General features: G+C 37.6%; 1 protein-coding gene across 1 annotated transcript in view; it reads right to left on the bottom strand.

Moving 5' to 3' along the window:
• The window catches only part of L3MBTL4 (L3MBTL histone methyl-lysine binding protein 4), a 381,883-nt gene that overhangs the window by 328,721 nt on the left and 32,347 nt on the right, over positions 1-20,815 (bottom strand). Inside the window, exon 3 of the mRNA XM_036245527.1 lies at positions 4,296-4,387. Coding sequence (XP_036101420.1) covers positions 4,296-4,387 — 92 coding nt within the window. The remainder of the gene's footprint in view (positions 1-4,295; positions 4,388-20,815) is intronic.

The following is a 20,815-nucleotide window of genomic DNA, read 5'->3' as shown; positions in this document are numbered from 1 at the left end:
AAGTTATTTTGAAAAAGTGTGGAAGTGTCTCTGCTTTGCAGGGGCCTAAGCACATGTTTAGCATATCCACTCTGCAATCCAACACTGGCTGGGGTGAGAGGGGAGAGAGGAACATCTGCCTAGAGATGAAAAGCAGAGCCTTCTGGGCCAGTGACCAAGGACAACAGGTATGTGCAGTTGGGGGGACCTGCTGTCACCAGAGCAGACAGGTTAGAGCTAGGGCAAGCTGTGCTCCCTCCGGCAGAGGCCTGACAATGCTGCAGAGGTGATTCGCCCTGAGTGCAGGGCTGGTAGAGGTGAAGATGTGGGTCTGCTACCGGCCAGGCAACACTAGGAGTAGGCATCTGGGCTTCAGAAGAGACAGAGGCCTTCAACCACAGACAGAAACTGAAATGTGAAGTGGAGGCAACAACAAGCAGCAGCCAGTGCATGGACGACTCTGACAAGCATGAAAGAAGCTCTGTGCTGATGCCCTTCTGCAGAGGGGGTTAAACTGGGGCCTTTGATTCCAGGCTGACATATTTGAACTTGATGTCATGGACAACAGGGTGAAAAGAATGCCTTAGAAAATTACAGTGTATGGTCAGATGATGGGCAGAGAGAGATAAGAGAGAAAACATTTTAATACCAATATCAAAACAAAAGAAAAATTATTTCCAAGTTTACATCAAATCAAGATAGGCACATTTCACTAATAATGAAGAGAAAATGTTTTAAATTTTCTGTCAACAGAAGGTGTTTATATCCTTGTATATTTATTATCCCAGATGGTAAAGTGAATTATAAAATATAAAACATTTTACTTTTGCCCTGGCCCGAGTTGTTCAGTGGTTAGAGCGCTGGCTTGTAGACAGAAGGGTCACAAGTTGGATGCCCAGTCAAGGGCACGTACCTCGGTTGCAGATTCTATCCCCAGCTATGGTTTGGGTCGTGTGGGAGGCAGCCAAATGTGTCTCTCTCATGTCGATGTTTTTCTCTCTCTCACTTTTTCAATCCCTCCCTCCCTCTTTCCCTTCCATTCTATCTAAAAATCAATGGAAAAAATATTTTGGGGTGAGGATTAAAAAAAATCTACTTTCTCTTATACAAAAAGAAATTTAAAACAGACCTGTAGATATGTAAAAACTAGTTCATATAAAAGTAATATAGATAAAATAAGAGCATTCTCCTTAACAGAAATACACATTTTCTCGATAGAATATATATCTGATTTGCATGATGAAACTGATCAGTGTGTGTGTGTGTGTAAACTTGAATATTAGTATGAAAATTATAAATTAAAAGTAAAGCAATACTTTAATGTATTTTGATAGTTTTCCATTCAGGATATGCAAACTATTTTAAGTGTTATTTTCAACATTTCAAAAGCTGAAGAGTTCCATTTCAGCTGACCTGAACACCATTATTATAATATTTACACAATCAAATGGACATTAATAGTCAAGAGTACAATGTCCATACAAAATTGAGTTCACTGTGATGCTTCTTGGAAGGCTGGTATCTGCCTTTTGATCCTATTGAAACCTATTTTCAATTATAAGTCACACTTACTTTTGTCTTAGAATATAAATGTTGAATTAAATTACCACAATACTTGAAAACAAGCACCTACTTAGATCATCAGGACAAACCAGAGATAATAATCAGTGCCTACATTCTTCTCACTCAGGGTTGGATGAGGTCCCTTCTCCCCATGGAATACCTAGTAAACTCATTACTGTACATTCCACTATTAACATTCTACTTCATATTGTTATCATGCTTTGTGGACATACCTCATATCCCAAATAGACGGCAAGACTTTCATAAATTCCTTAGTGTTTTAGTCTAGGTTTTACATGGTGCTTTGCACACACACATCCTTAAAAACGTGAGTAGCTTGACTGTTAAATTATGAATAAAGAGAATGGTACTCCAGCATGGCAGACATGTCTGCTTTGTCATGTACTAACACTGTCACCATCAGAGTTGACAGAGCTCAAAAGCTTGAGAAAGTCATATTTTAAGTCATTATTATTAGCCAAGGAATCATCAAAGACCATATCCCCACTTCGCTACTCATCTCCACTCAATGTACAGTCTCACAGGCTCTCTGTTTACATCCTCCAAAGAGAACCCACTCCTGTCTTTACATGTCCCAAGACTGTCCTTTCACTCAGTGCTTTCCTGTACCTCTTTGGTCAGATGTCTATAAAGTCAAGGGAGAAATGTTATATGACCCAGAGCCAATACATAGCATCCAATATTGCCATAAAGATTTATTTCAAGAACAGAAATCCCACATTTTCCCATTGGTGGCTTTTTTAGTTAGCACCAGATCACAAGAGAAAATCTGGGGGAGAAATTCTCTCCTCTGTAGGTGTTCTTATACTAGTTAATGAACCTTAAAGGATCTTAAAGGAGGAACAGATAATGTTAACACACTGACTGGCTGAATTGAGGGGGGGAATGCAGGAGCTAGTCAGAGAATCTAACACTTCACTGCCATCAGCCAAAACTTGCCTTGCTATGGAAATTAGAATAAACTTCATCCCTAATACGCAAATATCAGATTCCATCCTGGGTAGAGGTAAGAGAGGATCTGTGTCCTAGGATTCTGATCTGAGGACACAGCATAATGTAATTCCTAAGACACGGCATTATTTGTGGCCAATTTTGTTATATATAAGTTCTAACTGAAGTCACTGATTGTTCCTACATGGCTTCTGGCTGCCTTGAGGCCCTGGACAGTGAGTGATTCCATTCAAGCCTGACCTCTGTCCTCTGGGTGAAATTGCATCTCAAACCCTGGCTAGGCTACATGTGCCCTCAGGTGTCATGGTACCTGACCAACTTTGGCAAGCTCTTGGTCTGGCCCACTCTACCCTCCTGCTGAGCAGTGGCCACTGCAGCAAGGTCACAGGATGGATACAAGGGGAGAGGAAAAGGGTGGCCAAGAATTACACTGGCCTACCCCAGTCATTGCAAATGCCATTTAAAGACCTACTGTACTTAGAAGAAGAGGGTCCACGGAAGTCATTCAACATTGACTGATCGTATTAGATCACTGAAAAGAGCAGGTAGGCACTGTGAAAAAACATGAAAGAAAAGGAAGAAAAGATCCCTTTCCTATGGAATTCATATACTTTTGATGGAACAAAGACCCCAAGTCTCATCAAGTGACAGCAAGGTAAGGTAGCAGGGACCTGACTCAAATGAGAATTGCACAGTTCTTAAAACCTGCCACAGCAGACCTCTACCCTGCAACAAGCCTGAGGAGGTTCTCAAGCTACAGATTTCCAGGCTCCACCTTTGAAGTTCCAGTCTAGTAGGTCTCAGGAATACCCACACATCTGTGTTATGCAAAGTTGCACAAAAGTACCTGATGTGAAGAATGGGTTCACACTCAGTAAGGATATTTAGTGTTTCTTAAATGTGAGGTGCTAGCACTTGGGCTCCCTTTCCCTGTTTGAGCCACCTCTTCTTCCTATTCTATTGCCATGTCTAGGATTATAATTATTAGCCCTTTCACATAACAAAAAGTACTAGATTTAACTCAAGAGATGTCATGAAAAAAAAAGCAAATACAAAGTTTTAGCTTCTCACTGCTAGTTAAAATGCAATATAATGATGCAAATCTGATGTGATTTTTAAATATAAATTAGCCCTGAAATACTGAAAACACAGACTGAGAATAGGGCAATACAAAGTTTGGAATCTGGGTAAAGATGATCCCTTAAAGCTACAAGTCCCCAGCACCAGTAGTCACTTGGTCAAGTTCTGGACATCTTTACAGTCACATAGGACATGATTCAGGGATCTCACTGTCTCCTCTCACATGTTACCTGACCCTCCACCTCCATATCAAAACAGATCCTTCTAGCCTGATCCTTGGGTGGATATATGCAAGTAATATCAGCTAAAAAAAAAAAAAGAAAGACTAACACTTATTGAGTGTTTGTCCTGTGCATGTTGTATCCTATGTCCTTTACGTGTATAGTTTATTTAATCCTTCAACAACCCAAGAAAGTAAGTACTGTTCCCTACTTTATGGATGAGGAAACTGAGACACAGAGACACTGAATGGCTTGACCAAGGTCATGGAGCTGGTAGGTAATAGTACTGGTTTTCAAACCCAGGAGTCCAGCTCTAGAGCACACACTCCGAAACACTAAGGCTTTGATTTACTTGGTTTCGTCATTTTCTAGCACCTAAAAATCAAGTAAGTTTGTGTGCTCTCTAGACAAACAATTTAATTCTAATTAATTCTCTTAAGTGTTGATTGCTTGCAAAATATAAGATCTTCAGTAGTTCACCTGGGAAAACAGTTCAACGGGTGCTGCTATAGCCTTCTGTTCTTTCAAGTACTGACCCCAAGACCACGTGTCCTGTGCAGCCGCTGAAGGGACTAGGGGGAGAAAAAAACACAATGATTTTCTTAAAACAATTAACAACAGAAAAAAATAATAAAATATAATTGAAGATAAACCCATGAAGCAGAGTAATTAATTAACTTGGTAATTGGAAGACCAAGAAACCAATAAGAGCCTTCTCTCTCACTTTCTGTGAGCATTGAGTAAAATCAGCTGACTACTCCATATTCAGCTTTTCCTGTTTTAGAACAGGCTTCTCAACATATCCCACCCTCAGGAAGAACATTTCAAATAGGTACCCCCTTACTCCTTTCACAGAAGAGTGAATAGGTATAGGTTCTCTACAAGATGATATGGTTCATTTTAAGGTGAATGATTGCAGAACATTTTTTATAATCTCCTTTAATTTTACTTCTTTTTGGTGTGAATGTCAATTAGTACAACCTATCAGAAGGCAATGTGTAACATATGTCAAAAGCCTTAAAAATTATTCATATCGGTGAAACCAGAAATTCTAGGAATTTATCTTAATACAATTACAGTCAATGTGCTCAACAGACAAACAAGGGTTGTTATCCTAGAACTCTTCATAATAATGAAACATTGGAAACAAATTAAAGGTCCACTAAGAGAGAGTTAATAAAATGCATTGTAAAGACATGTTATTTTAGTAATTGGCTGTAAAATTACATTGTAGCACATTGTTTAATGGCAGAAGAAGGCTATATTAATAATACACAACTAAGTTGGGGAAAAACAATTTTAGAAAACAAAATGATCCTTTTTCATAAAATATGTAAAAGAAATAAAAATACTAAAATTATATAAATAGAAATCTTAAATGAAGTCATCTTTAGGTGCCAGGATTATAAAAAATTTCTTCCCAATATTCTTTGTTCTTCTGCTTTCCAAATTTTCTACATGAATACCTATCCATTATAATTCAATAAAATATCTGTAAATAATGATACTCTGGCAAAAGGACTAATAATTGTTTTAAATTTATATTCTATGCCCCAGTAATTCCTCCTCTATGATTAGCACATGCTAAGAAAGTAGTCATGATAAAACTTATTGGTAAAATGTACTTAACATTACAGAAAAAATGCAAAGCAAAATTAATATGGGAGAAAGGTTAAATAAATTATGGCACATATGTATAAATATATGATTATGACGTTATCAAAATCCATATTTTTAAATAAAATATCTTGAGAATTTTCTGTGATAAGTAAAAATCAAAATAAAGATACAGAACATGGGACAAGTTGGCTGAAGCCTAAAGAAATTCTGTCCGCTTGCTCCTAGCACCGGAACGGACTTGAGGTTATACTGTAGAACACCGGACTTGAAAAATCACCTGAAAATAGCTGATTGGAAATACCAGGAGCAGAGAGCGCAGAGAAGGGCCAGGAAAAGACGTGAAGTGGGTGAGCCAAATTGCGCAGCTGCGCAGCACTGCTGGAAAGACAGAGGGAAGCTGCTGTCCCTTGGGAGCGGGAGATTCAGCACCACACAGGGATCCCCAAAACAGAGCAACAGAGAAGGTAAGGGGAACCCATATAGCATTGGACAGTGGAAATCAGAGGTGATTCGACCCACAACGGGGTCTCAGACAGACTCTCCCAGTCTAAAAGTGAGTCCATGGCTACAGTCAGCCAAGGAAGCTCATGCTGACTATAATCACCTTGTGTGTGTGTGTGTGTGTGTGTGTGTGTGGCGGGGGGGGGGGGGGGGGGGGGAGTCAATAAGCAGATCTCTGGATCTGTGGAGAGGTCAGAGTGAGGAGATCACCCAGCAGTGAATCCGAGGGGCCAATTATTCACTGAAAGAACTTTGACAGGGCATAGTCAGAGTGCCCTGGGAAAGAGGCACAAGCCTCCCTACCTGGGATGAAGAAGAGGCACCCCTCACCCACATGTGGAACAGCTCTGGGATGGAAATCAGCACCCTGGTGGCTAGGCCTGGCAGCACTGGGGACTAAGACTTTTGGCCTGGTGGAAGCCTTACTGGAAGTCCCACCCAGTGAAGAAAGCCTGCAGAGCTAAAAGATTAGAGCCTAGCAGGATTGTTTTTACTCCTTCGTGTTTTTTTAAATTCTATCCTCCCCTACTTAGGGTGGTGATCAGGGGGTGCCTGCAACCCATGCAGAGCAGAGGCATTGAAAGGAGAGGAAGTGATTGACTGCCCCTCCTGTAAATTACAAGCACCACCCCCAATGCAAATTTGTTTGAACCATCCTGACCAAATCTGATACCCCTTAGAACTCAGTTCCTTGAGAAAAGGGAAAGCAACTCAGAACAAGTACATTCCAGGGGCAAGCTCTGAAGCAGACCCAGCCTCCAGGCTAGGGAATCCCCACCCACTGGACTACTTGAGGTCCTGCCCTGCAGGGATTCAGCCAGGTTTCCCAGGGGCAGCAATTTACATTGGTCTGCCCAAAAGGGTAGGAACTCACACACCAAGTGGCTAGATACAACAACATTGGAGCAAAATCCAGTGAGCTCCACAAATAGCAGTTCCAACGTTTTTGTTGTTGTTTTGGCTGTTTTGGTTTTAATTTTAATTTTTTTTTAATTTTATTTTATTTATTTATTTTTAGAGAGAGAGGAAGGGAGAGGGAGAGAGAGCTAGAAACATCGATGAGAGAGAATATTGACTGGCTACCTCCTGCATGTCCCCCACTGGGGACTGGACCCACAACCTGGGCATGTGCCTTGATCAGGAATTGAACCTGTGACTTCCTGGTGCATGGGTCAATGCTCAATCTCTGATCCATATCAGCCGGGCTAATTTTTATTTTTAATTCAATTTTTCTTTTCCTATGTTTTAGTTTCCTATTCTATATTTTATTTTATTTAACATGATTTTTAAATAATTATTTCATTAATTATCTACCTTCTATTTTTTATACTTATTCTATTTCTGGTCTCTGCCTTCACTGCTTTACTATTCTTTTTTCCCCCCTCCTCTAATTATTTTGGTCTTGCGCATTCTAGTATTTGTTGTGTGTATATGCATGTGTGTGTGTGTTTTGTGTGCTTGTTGGTCTTTCATCTTTTTGTTGAGGCTGTTGCTTTTATTATTGTTGGTGCTAATATTATTTCCAGGTTTCTTTTTGTTTTGGTCTAGTTTTGCCTTGTTTTGCTCTGTCAGAAGCTATATAATAGTTGACACGAAGGGTCAGAGTTAAGACTTACAGTTACAACCCTGAGGACTTAGCCCACCCACAAATGGGTAACAGCAAACAAGACCTAAATTCAATAGGAGAGCTCACATAACCCACACAGGGGTCATTCCTAGAGCACCCAGCTCAGAAGATCAAGGAGACTACTCCATTTGGTCCCACAAGAAGTCCACCCCATCAAGACTGGGAGGCAGAGCAGACTTATCTAATACACATAAACACACACACACAAAGAGCAAAACTGGAAAAATAAAAAAAGTGGCCCAAATAAAAAAATAAAAAAAATAAATAAAAAAAAAAACAAAAAACAGGAAGAATCTCTAGAAAAAAAGCTAAATGAAATGGAGGCAAGCAATTTATCAGATATAGAGTTCAAAGTAATGGTTATAAGGATGCTCAAACAACTTTGTAAGAAGTACATTGAAATTAGTAGAAACTTCATCAGCATGAAAACAGGTATAGAAACAATATATAAGAACCAATCGGAAGTGAAGAATGGCATAGCTGAAATAAAAAATAGAAAGAAACATCCAATCAAAACAGCAAAGAGAAAAAAAAATATTAAAAAAGCAAGAGGAGAGTTTAAGAGAGCTTTGGGACAATATGATATGTAACAACATTCACATCACCGGGGTACCACAAGGAGAAGACTGTGAGCAAGAAATAGAGGACCTGCTGAAGAAATAAAGATAGAAAGCTTCTCTAAACTGGTGAAGGAAAACATTACTCAAATTCAGAAAACACAGAGTCCCAATCAAGAAGAAGCCAAAGAGACCCACACCTAGATACATCATAATTAAAATGGCAAATGTTAAAGACAAACAAATAATCTTAAAGGCACCAAGGGAGATACAAAGTTACCTACAAAGAAGCTCCCATTAGTCTGTCAGCTAATATCTCAATATAAACACTGCAGGCCAGAACGGAGTGGCATGAAGTATACAAAGTAATGGAAAGCAAGGGACTAAATCCAAGACAACTCTACCAAACAAGGCTATTATTCAAATTGAAGGTGAAATAAAGACCAAAGAAAATAAAGGCTAAAGGAGTCTACTACCACCAAATCAGCACTGCAGTAAATCCTAAAGGTACTGCTGTAAGAAGAAGAAGCAAAAGAGAGAGAGAAGAAGCAACACAGGCATAAAGTATAAAAATGGCAACAAATAAGTACTTATCAATGATAACCTTAAATGTAAATGGCTTAAGTGCTCCAATCAAAGACAAAGGATAGCTGAATGGATAAGAAAACATGACCCATATATATGTTGTCTAAGAGAGATCCACCTCAGGAAAAAAAAAAGACTCACACAGGATGAAAGTAAAGGGATGAAAAAAAATTTGTCCATGCAAATGAAAACAAACAAACAAAAAAAGCTGGGGTTGCAATACACATATCTGACAAAATAGACTTCAAAATGAAGGTCATAACAAGAGCCAAAGAAGGCCACTATATAACATTAAAAGAATTGATCCAACAAGATATAACCTGGGTCAACATATATGTATTCAATACAAGAGCACCAAATATATTTTAAAACTTCTGGAGGACTTTAAGGGAGTGATTGACAACAATATAATCATAGTAGAGGACTTTAGCACCCCCACTGACATCACTGGATAGATATTCTATACAAAAAAAAAAGTCAACAAGGAAACAGCATCCCTAAACAACACACTAGATCAGATTAATTTAATTGATATTTACAGAACATTTCACCCCAAAGCTGCAGAATATACATTCATCTCAAGTGCCCATGAGACATTCTAAAAAGCAGACCACATGATAGGACACAAACTAAATCTCTACAAGTTCAAGAAGACTGAAATCCTATCAAGCATCTTCTCAGATGACAATGGCACGAAACTAGAAATCAATTACAATAAAAACACTCAAAAACATTCAAACACATGGAGGCTAAATAGCATGTTATTAAACAATGAATGGGTTACCAAGGAAGACATCAAAAGCTTCCTGGAAACAAATTTAAAATGAACACACAACACAAAGTCTACGGGACACAGTGAGAGCAGTCTTGAGAGGAAAGTTCATAACTCTACAAGCCTACCTCAAGAAACAAGAAAAATTTCCAATAAACTATCTAACTCTAGAACTGAAAGAATTAGAAAGAGCCCTGGCCACTTTGGCTCAGTGGTTAGAGTGTTGGACAGAAGACCAAAGGGTCACAGGTTCGATTCCCATTCAAAGGCACATACCTTGGTTGCAGGTTTGATTCCCGGCCCTGGTCGGGGTCATGCAGGAGGCAACCAATCAATGTGTCTCTCACATCAATGTTTCTCTCTCTTCCTCCTTCCCTTCCCCTCTATCTAAAAATCAGTCGGAAAATATCCTCAGGAGAAGATTAAAGGAAAATTAGAGAACAAAAAGAAAAACCCAGAGTTAATAGGAAAAAGTAAATAATAAAGATCAGAGTAGATATAAATGACATAGAGAAAAAAACACAATACAAAAGATCAATGAAACCAAGAGCTGGCTGTTTGAAAAGATAAACAAGACTGATCAACCTTTACCGAGACTCACCAAGAAACAAAGAGAGAGGAACCAAATTAATGACTCGAAAACAAAAGAAGTGAAGTAATGACTGATACCACAAAAATGCAAAGGATTATAAGAAAATACTATGATTTGATTTGCTTCATCAAATCTTCCAAAACTCAACCAGGAAGAGTCAGAAAATCTAAACAGACGAATAACAACTAAGGAAATTGAAGCACTAATCAATAAATTCCCAGCTAACAAAAGCTGTGGTCCAAATGGCTTCACTGGGCAGTTTTACCAACATTCAAAGAAGAACTAGCACCTATTCTCCTCAAACTATTTCAAAAATGTCAAGAAGAAGGAAAACTTCCAAGCTCTTTTTATGAGCCCAGACTAATCTTAATTCCAAAACCAGATAAAAATACTACAAAGAAAAAAATTATAGAGCAGTATCCCTGATAAACACAGATGCCAAAATCTTCAACAAAATATTAGTAAATCAGATGTAGCAATATATCAAGAAAATTATTCACCACAACCAACTGGGATTTATCTCAGGAATGCAAGGCTGGTACAGTATTCACAAATCAATAAATCTGACACACCACATAAACAAAATGAAAGATTTAAATATGATCGTACCAATTTCATATGATCATATGAAAAAGCATTTGACAAAATCCATCACCTACTTTTGATAAAAACTCTCAGCAAAGTGGGAATAGAGGAATCATACCTCAAACTAATAAAGCCATATATGAAAAACCTACAGCCAACATTATACTCAATGGGAAAAAAATGAAAAGTATTTCCCATAAAACCAGAAAGAAGACTGAGATGGGTGCTTTCACTACTCTTATAGCGCTGGAAATCTTAGCCACTGTAATTAGAAAAGACAAAATAAAGGGCATCCAAATTGGAAAGGAGGAAGTAAAATTTTCATTATTTGCAGATGACATGATACTGTACACAGGAAACCCTAAAGACTTTACCAAAAAATTACTAGATTTAATAAATTAATTCCGCTATGTAACAGGATACAAAATCAACATCCAAAAATCGTTGGCAATTTTATACACCAATAATGAATAAACAGAAAGAGAAACTAAAAAATAAATTCCATTTACCTTTGCAACAAAAAAATTAAGATACCTAGGAATAAACTTAGCTAATGAGGTAAAAGATCTGTTCTCAGAAAACTACAGGGCATTAAAAAAAGTAATAAAGAAAGATACAAACAAGCATATACCATGTTCATTCACTGGAAGAATCAACATCATTAAAACATCCATACTACCCAAAGCAAGCTACAGATTCACTGCAATCCCTATTAACATATCAATGGCATATTTCACAGATCCAGAACAAATACTCCAAAAGTTTATACAGAACCAAAAAAGACCCCAAATAAAGGCAGCAATCTTGAGAAAGAACATAGTTGGAGGAATCACAATACTAGATATCAGGTTATACTACAAAGCCATTGTAATCAAAATAGCCTGGCACTGGCCCAAAAACAAGCATATAGAGCCATGGAACAAAACAGAGAACCCAGAAATCGACCCAAGACAGTATGCTCAATTAATATTTGACAAAGGAGGCAAAAGCATACAATGAACTAAAGACAGTCCCTTCAATAAATGGTGATGAGAAAATTGGACAGCTACATGCAAAAAAATGAAACTAGACCACCAACGTACACCATACACAAGAATAAACTCAAAATGGATAAAACATGTAAATGTAACTCATGAAACCATAAAAATTCTAGAAGAAAATGTAGGCAGCAAAATCTCAGACATCTCATGTACCAAATTTTCAGATATATCACTCAGGGCAAGAGAAACAAATGAAAAAATAATAATAATAAATGGGACATCAAACTAAAAATCCTCTGCACATCAAAAGAAACCAGCATCAAAATGAAAATGGAACCCACTCTTTGGGGGACTATATTTGCCAATGATACATCAGATAAGGGGTTAACATCCAAAATATATAAAGTACTCATACAATTCAATAAAAATAAGACAAACAATCTAATTAAAAATGAGCAGAGAACCTGAATAGACACTTCTCCAAAGTGGACATACAAATGGCCAAGAGACATGAAAAAATGCTCAGCATCAGTAATCATCTAAGAGATGCAAATTATAATGACTATGAGGTATCACCTCACACCTGCCAGAATAGCTGCCATCAACAAATCATCAAACAAGTGCTGGTGAGAATGAAGAGAAAAGGGGACCCTAGTACACTGCTGGAGGGAATGCAGACTGGTGCAACCACTGAGAAAAACAATATAGAATTTTTTCAAAAAATTAAAAACAGAACTGCCATTTGACCCAGTGTTCTTACTTCTAGGAATATATCCTAAGAAGCCTGAAACACCAATCAGGAAGAATATATGCACCCCTATGTTCATAGCAGCACTATTTACAATAGCTAAGATCTGGAAACAGCCCAAATAACCATCAGTAGATGAGGGGATAAAAAAGCTGTAGTATATATACACAATGTAATACTATGCAGCTATAAGAAAGAAAGATCTCTTAGCCTTTGACATGACATGGAGGGACCTGGAGAGTATTATGCTAAGCAAAATAAGCCGGTCAGAAAAAGATAAGTATCACATGATCTCAATTATTTGTGGAATATAATGAACAAAATAAGATGACAAATAAAATAGATTCAGAGACATGAAAGTAGGAAACAAACTGACAAACCTCAGAGGGAAGTGGGGTGGGGGATGGGAAGAGATAAACCAAACAACTTATATGCATATATGCACAACCAATGAACACATACGACATTTTAGAGAGGGCAGTTGGGGGTGAGAGCAAGGAGGAGGGTGTAAATGGGGGAAAAAAGGAGGGACATCTGTTAATACTTTCAGCAATAAAGATAATTTTTTAAAAAGTAAGGCTACATACCCCATGTTTGTAGCAGCACTATTTACAATAGCTAAGATCTGGAAACAGCCCAAGTGTCCATCAGTAGACGAATGGATAAAAAAGCTGTGGTACATATACACAATGGAGTACTATGCAGCTACAAGAAACACAGATCTCTTATCCTTTGAGACTACATGGAGGGTCCTGGAAAGTATTATCCTAAGCGAAACAAGCCAAACAGAGAAAGACAAGTATCATATGATCTCACTTATTTGTGGAATATAATGAACATAACAGTCTGAGGAATGGGATAGTCCCAGAGACGTGGAACTGGGGTACAGGCTGACAATCCTCAGAAGAGGGGGTGGTGGGGGATAAATAAACCACAGAACTTATATTCATGTATGCATGAACAATGGACATGGGCAACAAAGCTGGGGACAGGGCAGGGAGGGAGAGGAAGGGGGGAATTAGTGGGGGGAAAAGGAGAAACATCTGTAACAAAAGTAAATAAATTAATTTTTAAAAAAAGTAAGGCTAGCCTGGCTGGTGGCTCAGTGGTTGAGCGTCGACTCCATGCACCAAGAGGTCACTGGTTCAATTTCCGGTCAGGGCACATGTCCAGATTATGGGACTAATGCCCAGTGGGGGGCATGCAGGAGGCAGTCAATCGATGTTCTCTCTCATTGATGTTTCTATCTCTCTCTCCCGCTCCCTTCTTCTCTCTCTAAAATCAATAAAGAAACAAAAATTTAAATAAAAAGAATATAAAATGGTATATTTAATATAACCTTAAATTTTAAAATAAAAATTACATATATTAAAACTTTCACTTATTCAACATATTTATAAAGCACCTTCTCTTTGAAAGATACTATGCATATATGTGTGTCCACATATACAAACACACTCATAGAAAAGCAACTGGAAAGAAATAGCAAAATACTGACTATATACTTGGTCGGTGAGATTAATGTAAATATTCTTCTCTTATTTGTTACTTTCTATAGTTTTAAAAGTATCTACCAGTATTACTAATTAACCCTCCTTCCACACACACACACTCACACACATACACATACATGCATCCTTGGAGAAGACTGATCAAAATTTTTACATTTATCTTTCTGCAAAATGCTCCAGAAGGTGCTTTTAGGTAGAGGGTCAGATCTGCAAGAGCATTGGTGGTGACAGGTGGTAAGATACATCTCTGAGTCAAACATTTGAAACCTCTCAAGATAATAAAGCAACCTGACGGAATAACAAACATAAAAATCCACCAAGCTGTGCAGGAAAAATTCATGTAAACTTTTAATAATTTAAAAAATATTTTCTGAGCTCCTCTTAATGTGCCCAGAAATATGCTGCCTACTAGAATAAAAATATAACCCTGTCCTGTTCTAATAAATGAAAACTAAATAAATAATATATATTATTATTCCTTTGGCATCTATATATATCATTAACAAGAAAGAGAATACTTTATAGTCAGGTGATAAAAAAATAATACCAATTTATAGTTTTAAAATAGACACAACAGAGCATGCACATTAACATAATATTTACTCTATATCAGTCACAATATACTAACTTGGTATTATAACTAAGCAATATACTTTCTAAAGCATGAGAATTTTTTATTTTAATTGTCAAATAGGCTGATAGAATTGCCATCAATGATTTCTCTCGTTTTGTTTGAAAACAGTAAGATATCATAGTGTGATTTCCATCACAGCTCAGTCTGTTGGCCCATTACACCACTTAAAGATTTGCTGCTATATCTACAACATGAAATATTTTATTTTACTAAACAGAAAAAGCAATTTTACAAACCCTGAAGATGATCTGTTAAGATTATTCAACATCCCTATTTTCACATAAACATTTTACTACATTACAATTATATGCTTTACAAAAATATTATAGCAGTGTTGGCTCTAACGCAAATGTAGATATCTCATTTTCTAAAACAGCTGTGTTCTTAAAAAGATTGTGTGTAATTTCTCAAATTATCATATTTTCAATTGTTGTTTATTATCATTTTCACCAGAAAAAAACCATATCTAAGACCTTTTTTTATGATCACATAAGTAAGCAATGAACCTTTTAAAATTTATCAGGAAAATATAGTATCAAACAATAACAACTTTCAATGAATTAAATATTTTTGTAAAGCAAGAGAACTACTCAGCAATATAGTGCCTGCAAATGGAATACCAGGTTCACCTGCTCCTGGAGCCTGTACACAGCCCTTCGCTTGTCAGTGGTTCTAAACTATTCTGTCACCCTGTTGTCTCTTTTCACCTTGTTCATTCTTTTCTATGGGGATTACATTATCTGAAACTAACATTAGCAGAAATGAACTAGTTTGCTTATTTAGAATTAGAATGTAAGATCCTAAAAACAAGAGATTTTGGTCTTGATCATCATTGTGCCCCTACAGCTATAATCATGATAAATATCTGCTTAATGAATTAAAGGCAAGACAGGCAGGCAGAATAGTACTTTTGGCTTTCATGGGGGACATCTGTAATAGTGTCAACAATAAAAAGAAAATCAAAAAGTAAGTAAATAAAATAAATTCAAAGATATTTATTTTGACTAACTCATTTCTCAATTTCCTGGAGGGAAGAAACCAACTATGACACAGCACTGCTTCAGGTACCAAACTTACTCTTTTTTTTTTTATGCAGTTTTCTCAGATATACTACAAATATGACCTTTGTTTTATAGAATATTGGATATACATACAGGTTTGTAAATCCTAAATTCCTTTTCTTTTCAATATACACACTGGCCACAACAAAGTATTTCAATTATTACTCTTCTGTCAAACATTACTAATAGATAAATGTATTAGATTCTATATTATCCATCACTTAATAGACACCTATTCTATACCAGGTGCCGAATTAGGGTGTGTGTGTGTGTGTGTGTGTGTGTGTGTGTGTGTACGCACGCACACGTGCATTTATGTGTGTTGTATGTTTCCATTTATCCTTTACAACAGTGTATTTATAACATTATTTTATAATTTTAAGAAACTGAGGCTTATAGAGGCCACACATCTAGAAAAGTCTGGATTTAACATTTCTAGCCCATGCACACTATGTAACACTGCCTGACTTTAGCATACATAGTCAAGATGTAGCAGAAATGTTTATTAATAACTTTGATGCTTAATAGCATCATAAAATCAAGACTGTGAGGAAATTAATAAGGTCACTCACTGATGGTGGCTTTGGAAATTTAAGTAAAACTTTTGAAAGTTACATCGATAATACATATTTATTGCCAAAAATAATGTGTAAATACTCATTGATCTATTCATCCCAACATTAACATTATATTCTAAAAAATATATACAAAAGTAACAAAGGCTGCCTTTACAACAGCACAAAGTTTCGGGGGGGGGGGGGCATCTAAATATCCAACAGAGGCCAAATAATTTATGGTTATGAAGATCACACAATATGACTTTTGTAAATACAGTTACTTTAAGCACAATTAGAGCAGTTTATATGGACTTTAGCATTAGAAAGTATATGTTTACATATGAATAAAAACTATTAAAAAAAAAAATGAAGGTATCTAGTTAAAGATGAGATGTGTCAGCAATGCAGGACAAAGGCTAGAAGATTTGGCCAGTCAAGAACCCAGCCCTTTTTTATATTTAGTTTATTACTTACATAGACAGCAAAAAGCAAAAGCAGCTAGAGGGGCCAGCAGAGGGTGACACTGGAACAAAAGGGACCAGATACTGCAATGTAGACGCTCAGCTACCCTGTTCCTGAGGAGCCAATTGCAAGCTGCAGCTCTGCTGTTTCATAGTCTGCAGTTGCATTCTAAGGGGGCAGAAGGTGGGATGTGAAGCAAAATGCCTCCATCTCATCAGAACCCCAGGAGGCAATGAGAAACTGTCTCATGATGAACTCCTCGAGGAGGCTGGTAGGCAAGTGAAAACTGACCTACAGCAGCTCCAAGTTCTCATGTTCCAGGAGGATCACAGGGCATTCTGTTAAGACTTAGACCACCTGCAGGTAAGCCTTGTCTACCTGGCATATTTGGATATGTGCAACGTTATCAGGACACCATGGTAGAGCCATTCCCCTACAAAAGTGGATGGATGGTTTTGGCTTTAAAAAAATAGAAATACAACACCTTCCCTTGTGTTGAAATAGGCAGGGCCATCTATTTCTTTTCTCTGAGCAATATGAGGTAGGGTGTGTGTGTATTTCCTTTCCTCTAAAAGCAAGAAAGAGTCCTTCAAATGATGGAGGTATTTGGCTTATTTTGCCTCAGCCAAATTTGTAGACCTACAACTTCTTTCACAAAAAGTCGCAATTTGTGCCTGGTGAAATGACAGGATGATAAATTTACACTTTACCACTCACTGAATTTTACTTTGTTCTTCTACACACACCTTGAGATTTGTTGGACTATGCATCAGACTAGCAAGAGTGAAGTCTAGAAATTAAAAGCAAAGAACACATAAGAAAACATGGCATAGACAGCCAAAGTAAAATGTCAAGAAAGCAAGATGGTAGAAGCCAAGCTTATTGACCAAAGCAACATTACGATATGATAACAAATTGCTTCTAAGTGCTCAGCTTCTTGTTATGCTATTTCTACTACCAAGAGTTCATGTCACCATAGACATGTCACATTTCTGCAGCACACCTTTAAAAAAAAAACATGGCCATGAACCAGCGTCCTCCATTGACCATAATTATTTTTCTGGTTTAAAACCCCCTGAGGCATAGGCCTACAGAAACTATCAAGAAAGGGAGTAGATGAGAAGAACTGGAACCAGAGCTGCCTCCAGACCATTCACAGTGAGAATCAACTATATAAATAATGGTCCAAGCTGTGCAGTGTGAAGAGAGAAAATTCAACCATAGACTTGGCAGTACAGTAAGAGGACCCATTGCTAAGAAAAACAAATCTACCAGTGTGGCAAAACAAAGGAGTTCAGCAAAACACAAGTCAAGAAAGGGCAGGTTCCATGCTTGGATGGGTTGAAGGCTGGGCATTGACTAATTTTCTTAAGCATGTGTGCTTATGGGCATTACTTGATGAATGTACTGCCACACTTCCCCGAGCCGGACCATGCACTTATAGACAACCGAGCACTGAGATACACAGAGATTTAGCCCTTGGAAGTATTCCTTTTATAAAGCACTCACGATATCTAATGGGACTGGGCAGCAACATCCACTTTGTAAAAGGAGCGCACATATTCAGTATGACATATCCCAGACCAGATACCCCTTAATCATGAGGGAATTTTTTTAGATTATGTAAACCACAGTTGTATCCTATTTTATTACTTCAGATGTGAAGTTCTGAATAATTAAGTTTACTTAAATTAGTAAATATCTTTTACTTTGTATTTCAATTCTTGATATAAATACTCTTCCATATGTGTACACTAGCATTTTTGTTTTCAAACTTTCTTATAAAAATATAAAACATAAAAAGCATGGCATACTGTTTAAATATGTAAAGAGACCTAGTTGTCACCTAGTCCTATGATATTTTTTTCAAACCTTAAATTCTTCTCTAGCATGACTTCATTTTACTTACAAAGATATCCTATGAGGAGCTCTGATTTGAGAAGCCTCAAAGTGGAATTAGTCTGGTCACTTCACACTCTGCCCACTCAGAGAGCACAGATTTAAACATCACTAAGTACAAATGTCTCACTTTGGCAAAAAGAACATCCACTTCTAGGAAACTGCATACCATTTATTAGTAATTTCCTAACTAAAATTAAAAATGGCAGAGGGTGAAGAATAAATTATCTTTTTTTTTTTTTAATTCTCACCTGAGAATATTTTTCCATTTTATAGAGTTGGAGGGAGGGATAGAGAGAGAGAAGCACTGATGTGAGAGAGACACATCGATTGGTTGCCTCCCACACAACTCCGACCCTGGGCAGGAGACGGACGAACCACAACCAAGGTACATGCCTTTGACCAGAATCAAACCCAAGACTCTTGGGTCTGTGGGCTGACGCTCTAACTGCTGAGCCAAACTGGCCAGAGCAAAATTATTATTCTTTTTTTTTAAATTTTTTTTTCCTTTATTGATTTCAGAAAGAGAGAAAATGAGAGAAAGAGAGAGATAGAAACATTGATAAGCGAGAACATCTATTGGCTGCTTCCTGCATGCCCCCCACAGGGGGTTGGGTCCACAACCTGGGCATGTGTCCTGACCAGGAATCAAACCGGCAACCTCCTGGTGCATGGGTCGATGCTCAACCACTAAGCCATACTAGCCGGACAAAATTATTATTATTATTATTATTATTTTTTTTTTAATCCTCACCCGAGGACACCTTTCAATTTGTTTGTTCAGGTAGAGTGGGAGGGAGAGAGAGGAAGAGAGAGAGAGAAACATCGACGTGAAAGGGACACATCAAGTGGCTGCCACCCACATGACCAGCCAGGGCCGGGGACAAACTGCAACCGAGGTACATGCCCTTAGCGGGAACTGAACCCAGGTCTCTCGGGACTGCAGGCCTATTTTTCTTAAGGATAGAACCATGTAATCTTAAAACTCATATCTCAGAGCAATACCTTTCCAATTCCATGTGCTGTAAAAACAACTCTTCACATCAATATTTCAACTTAACTTCAAAAGTTACACTGCATATGACACCTTCAACTAACACCTTAGAATATGTGAGAAAAATCAATTGTGGTAGCAACCAACAGATTTTACAACATTCTTATATAAATAATGCCTTCTTTGGTGGTACCAACTAGAAATGACACAATTCTCCTAATCTTGACAATTTATCACTGCTGGGTAATAACCCCCTGAAGTAGTAGCTCCCTAAATAGACCTCACTTTTCAAACTCTCACTGTAACAAGAACTTTTCCCAAAACACTTTTCATTTGCACATTCAGGCTGCTTCTCATTTCAGTATAACTGAACTTAAAAAACATGCACTGCTCATCTTAGTCAAAGCAGGTACTGAATGTTGGGAAATAAACAGAGAATTTAACTCTTGTCCTCATATGGCATTTACTTTAGAGGAGAGACATACAGTGCAGATAAAGTCACCCCTAACCTAATATGATAGGACTCAATGTTTTGGTGAATAAACAGACAGGCAAGAGTTCTAATATGCACCAGTTAAGAAACCCAAACAATGTATCTGGGAACAAATGAAGAAAGATTAATTCTGAACAGAGAAAGCTTCCTAGAAGCCATTGTTTTTTGGGACAAACAAAAATTTAACAGAGAATCCAGGAATCTGGGGAAGAACAGCAGGAGCAAAGCAAGAGAGGCTGGAAAGGGAAGACCTCCTACAAATACTAGAGCCTTATTTAGTAAGCATTAACATAAAACTCACAGGGATACACAGACAGAAGGCTGGATCACCAGATTGGGAGAAAGCAAAAATAAGATCTTGGAAGTTTGCTTGAGGAGTCTGATCTTTATTCTGGTGGCATAGAAAACGATTAAAGACTGCTGAGTAGTAAAATATATCATTAGAACTTACTAATCAGTGCCAGGTAAGGATGAAACGATGTGAGATATGAAGACTAAAAAGACTGAGAATGACAACATGATAGTCTGCTACGAGTCAAGGTTATAGTGGTTATGTTGGGAGCACTAGGAAATGAAGAGTTACAGAAATTCAAAAAGGACTGAAAAAAATACAAAGCAGTCCTGAGAGCCCCACTCAGTCAAGCTGGAGATTCTGCAGAGGGGCTATTGGCACTGAGGGACTTTCTCCAGCAGCTCTTGGCAGTCTAAAAATGGGAGCAGATGGTGAAGTTTGCGGACAGCTGGGAACTGATGAGGAAGTGGCCAAGTGGATGAGAGACTCTAAGCCAGGAGAACATAGGATAAAATGTTTAAGGGACCCCA

The sequence above is a fragment of the Molossus molossus genome, unplaced genomic scaffold (assembly GCF_014108415.1).
Source record: "Molossus molossus isolate mMolMol1 unplaced genomic scaffold, mMolMol1.p scaffold_m16_p_6, whole genome shotgun sequence".
Taxonomy (NCBI): domain Eukaryota; kingdom Metazoa; phylum Chordata; class Mammalia; order Chiroptera; family Molossidae; genus Molossus; species Molossus molossus.
The sequence above is the reverse complement of the archived record's forward strand: the minus strand, read 5'-3'. Positions and strand labels throughout refer to the sequence as shown.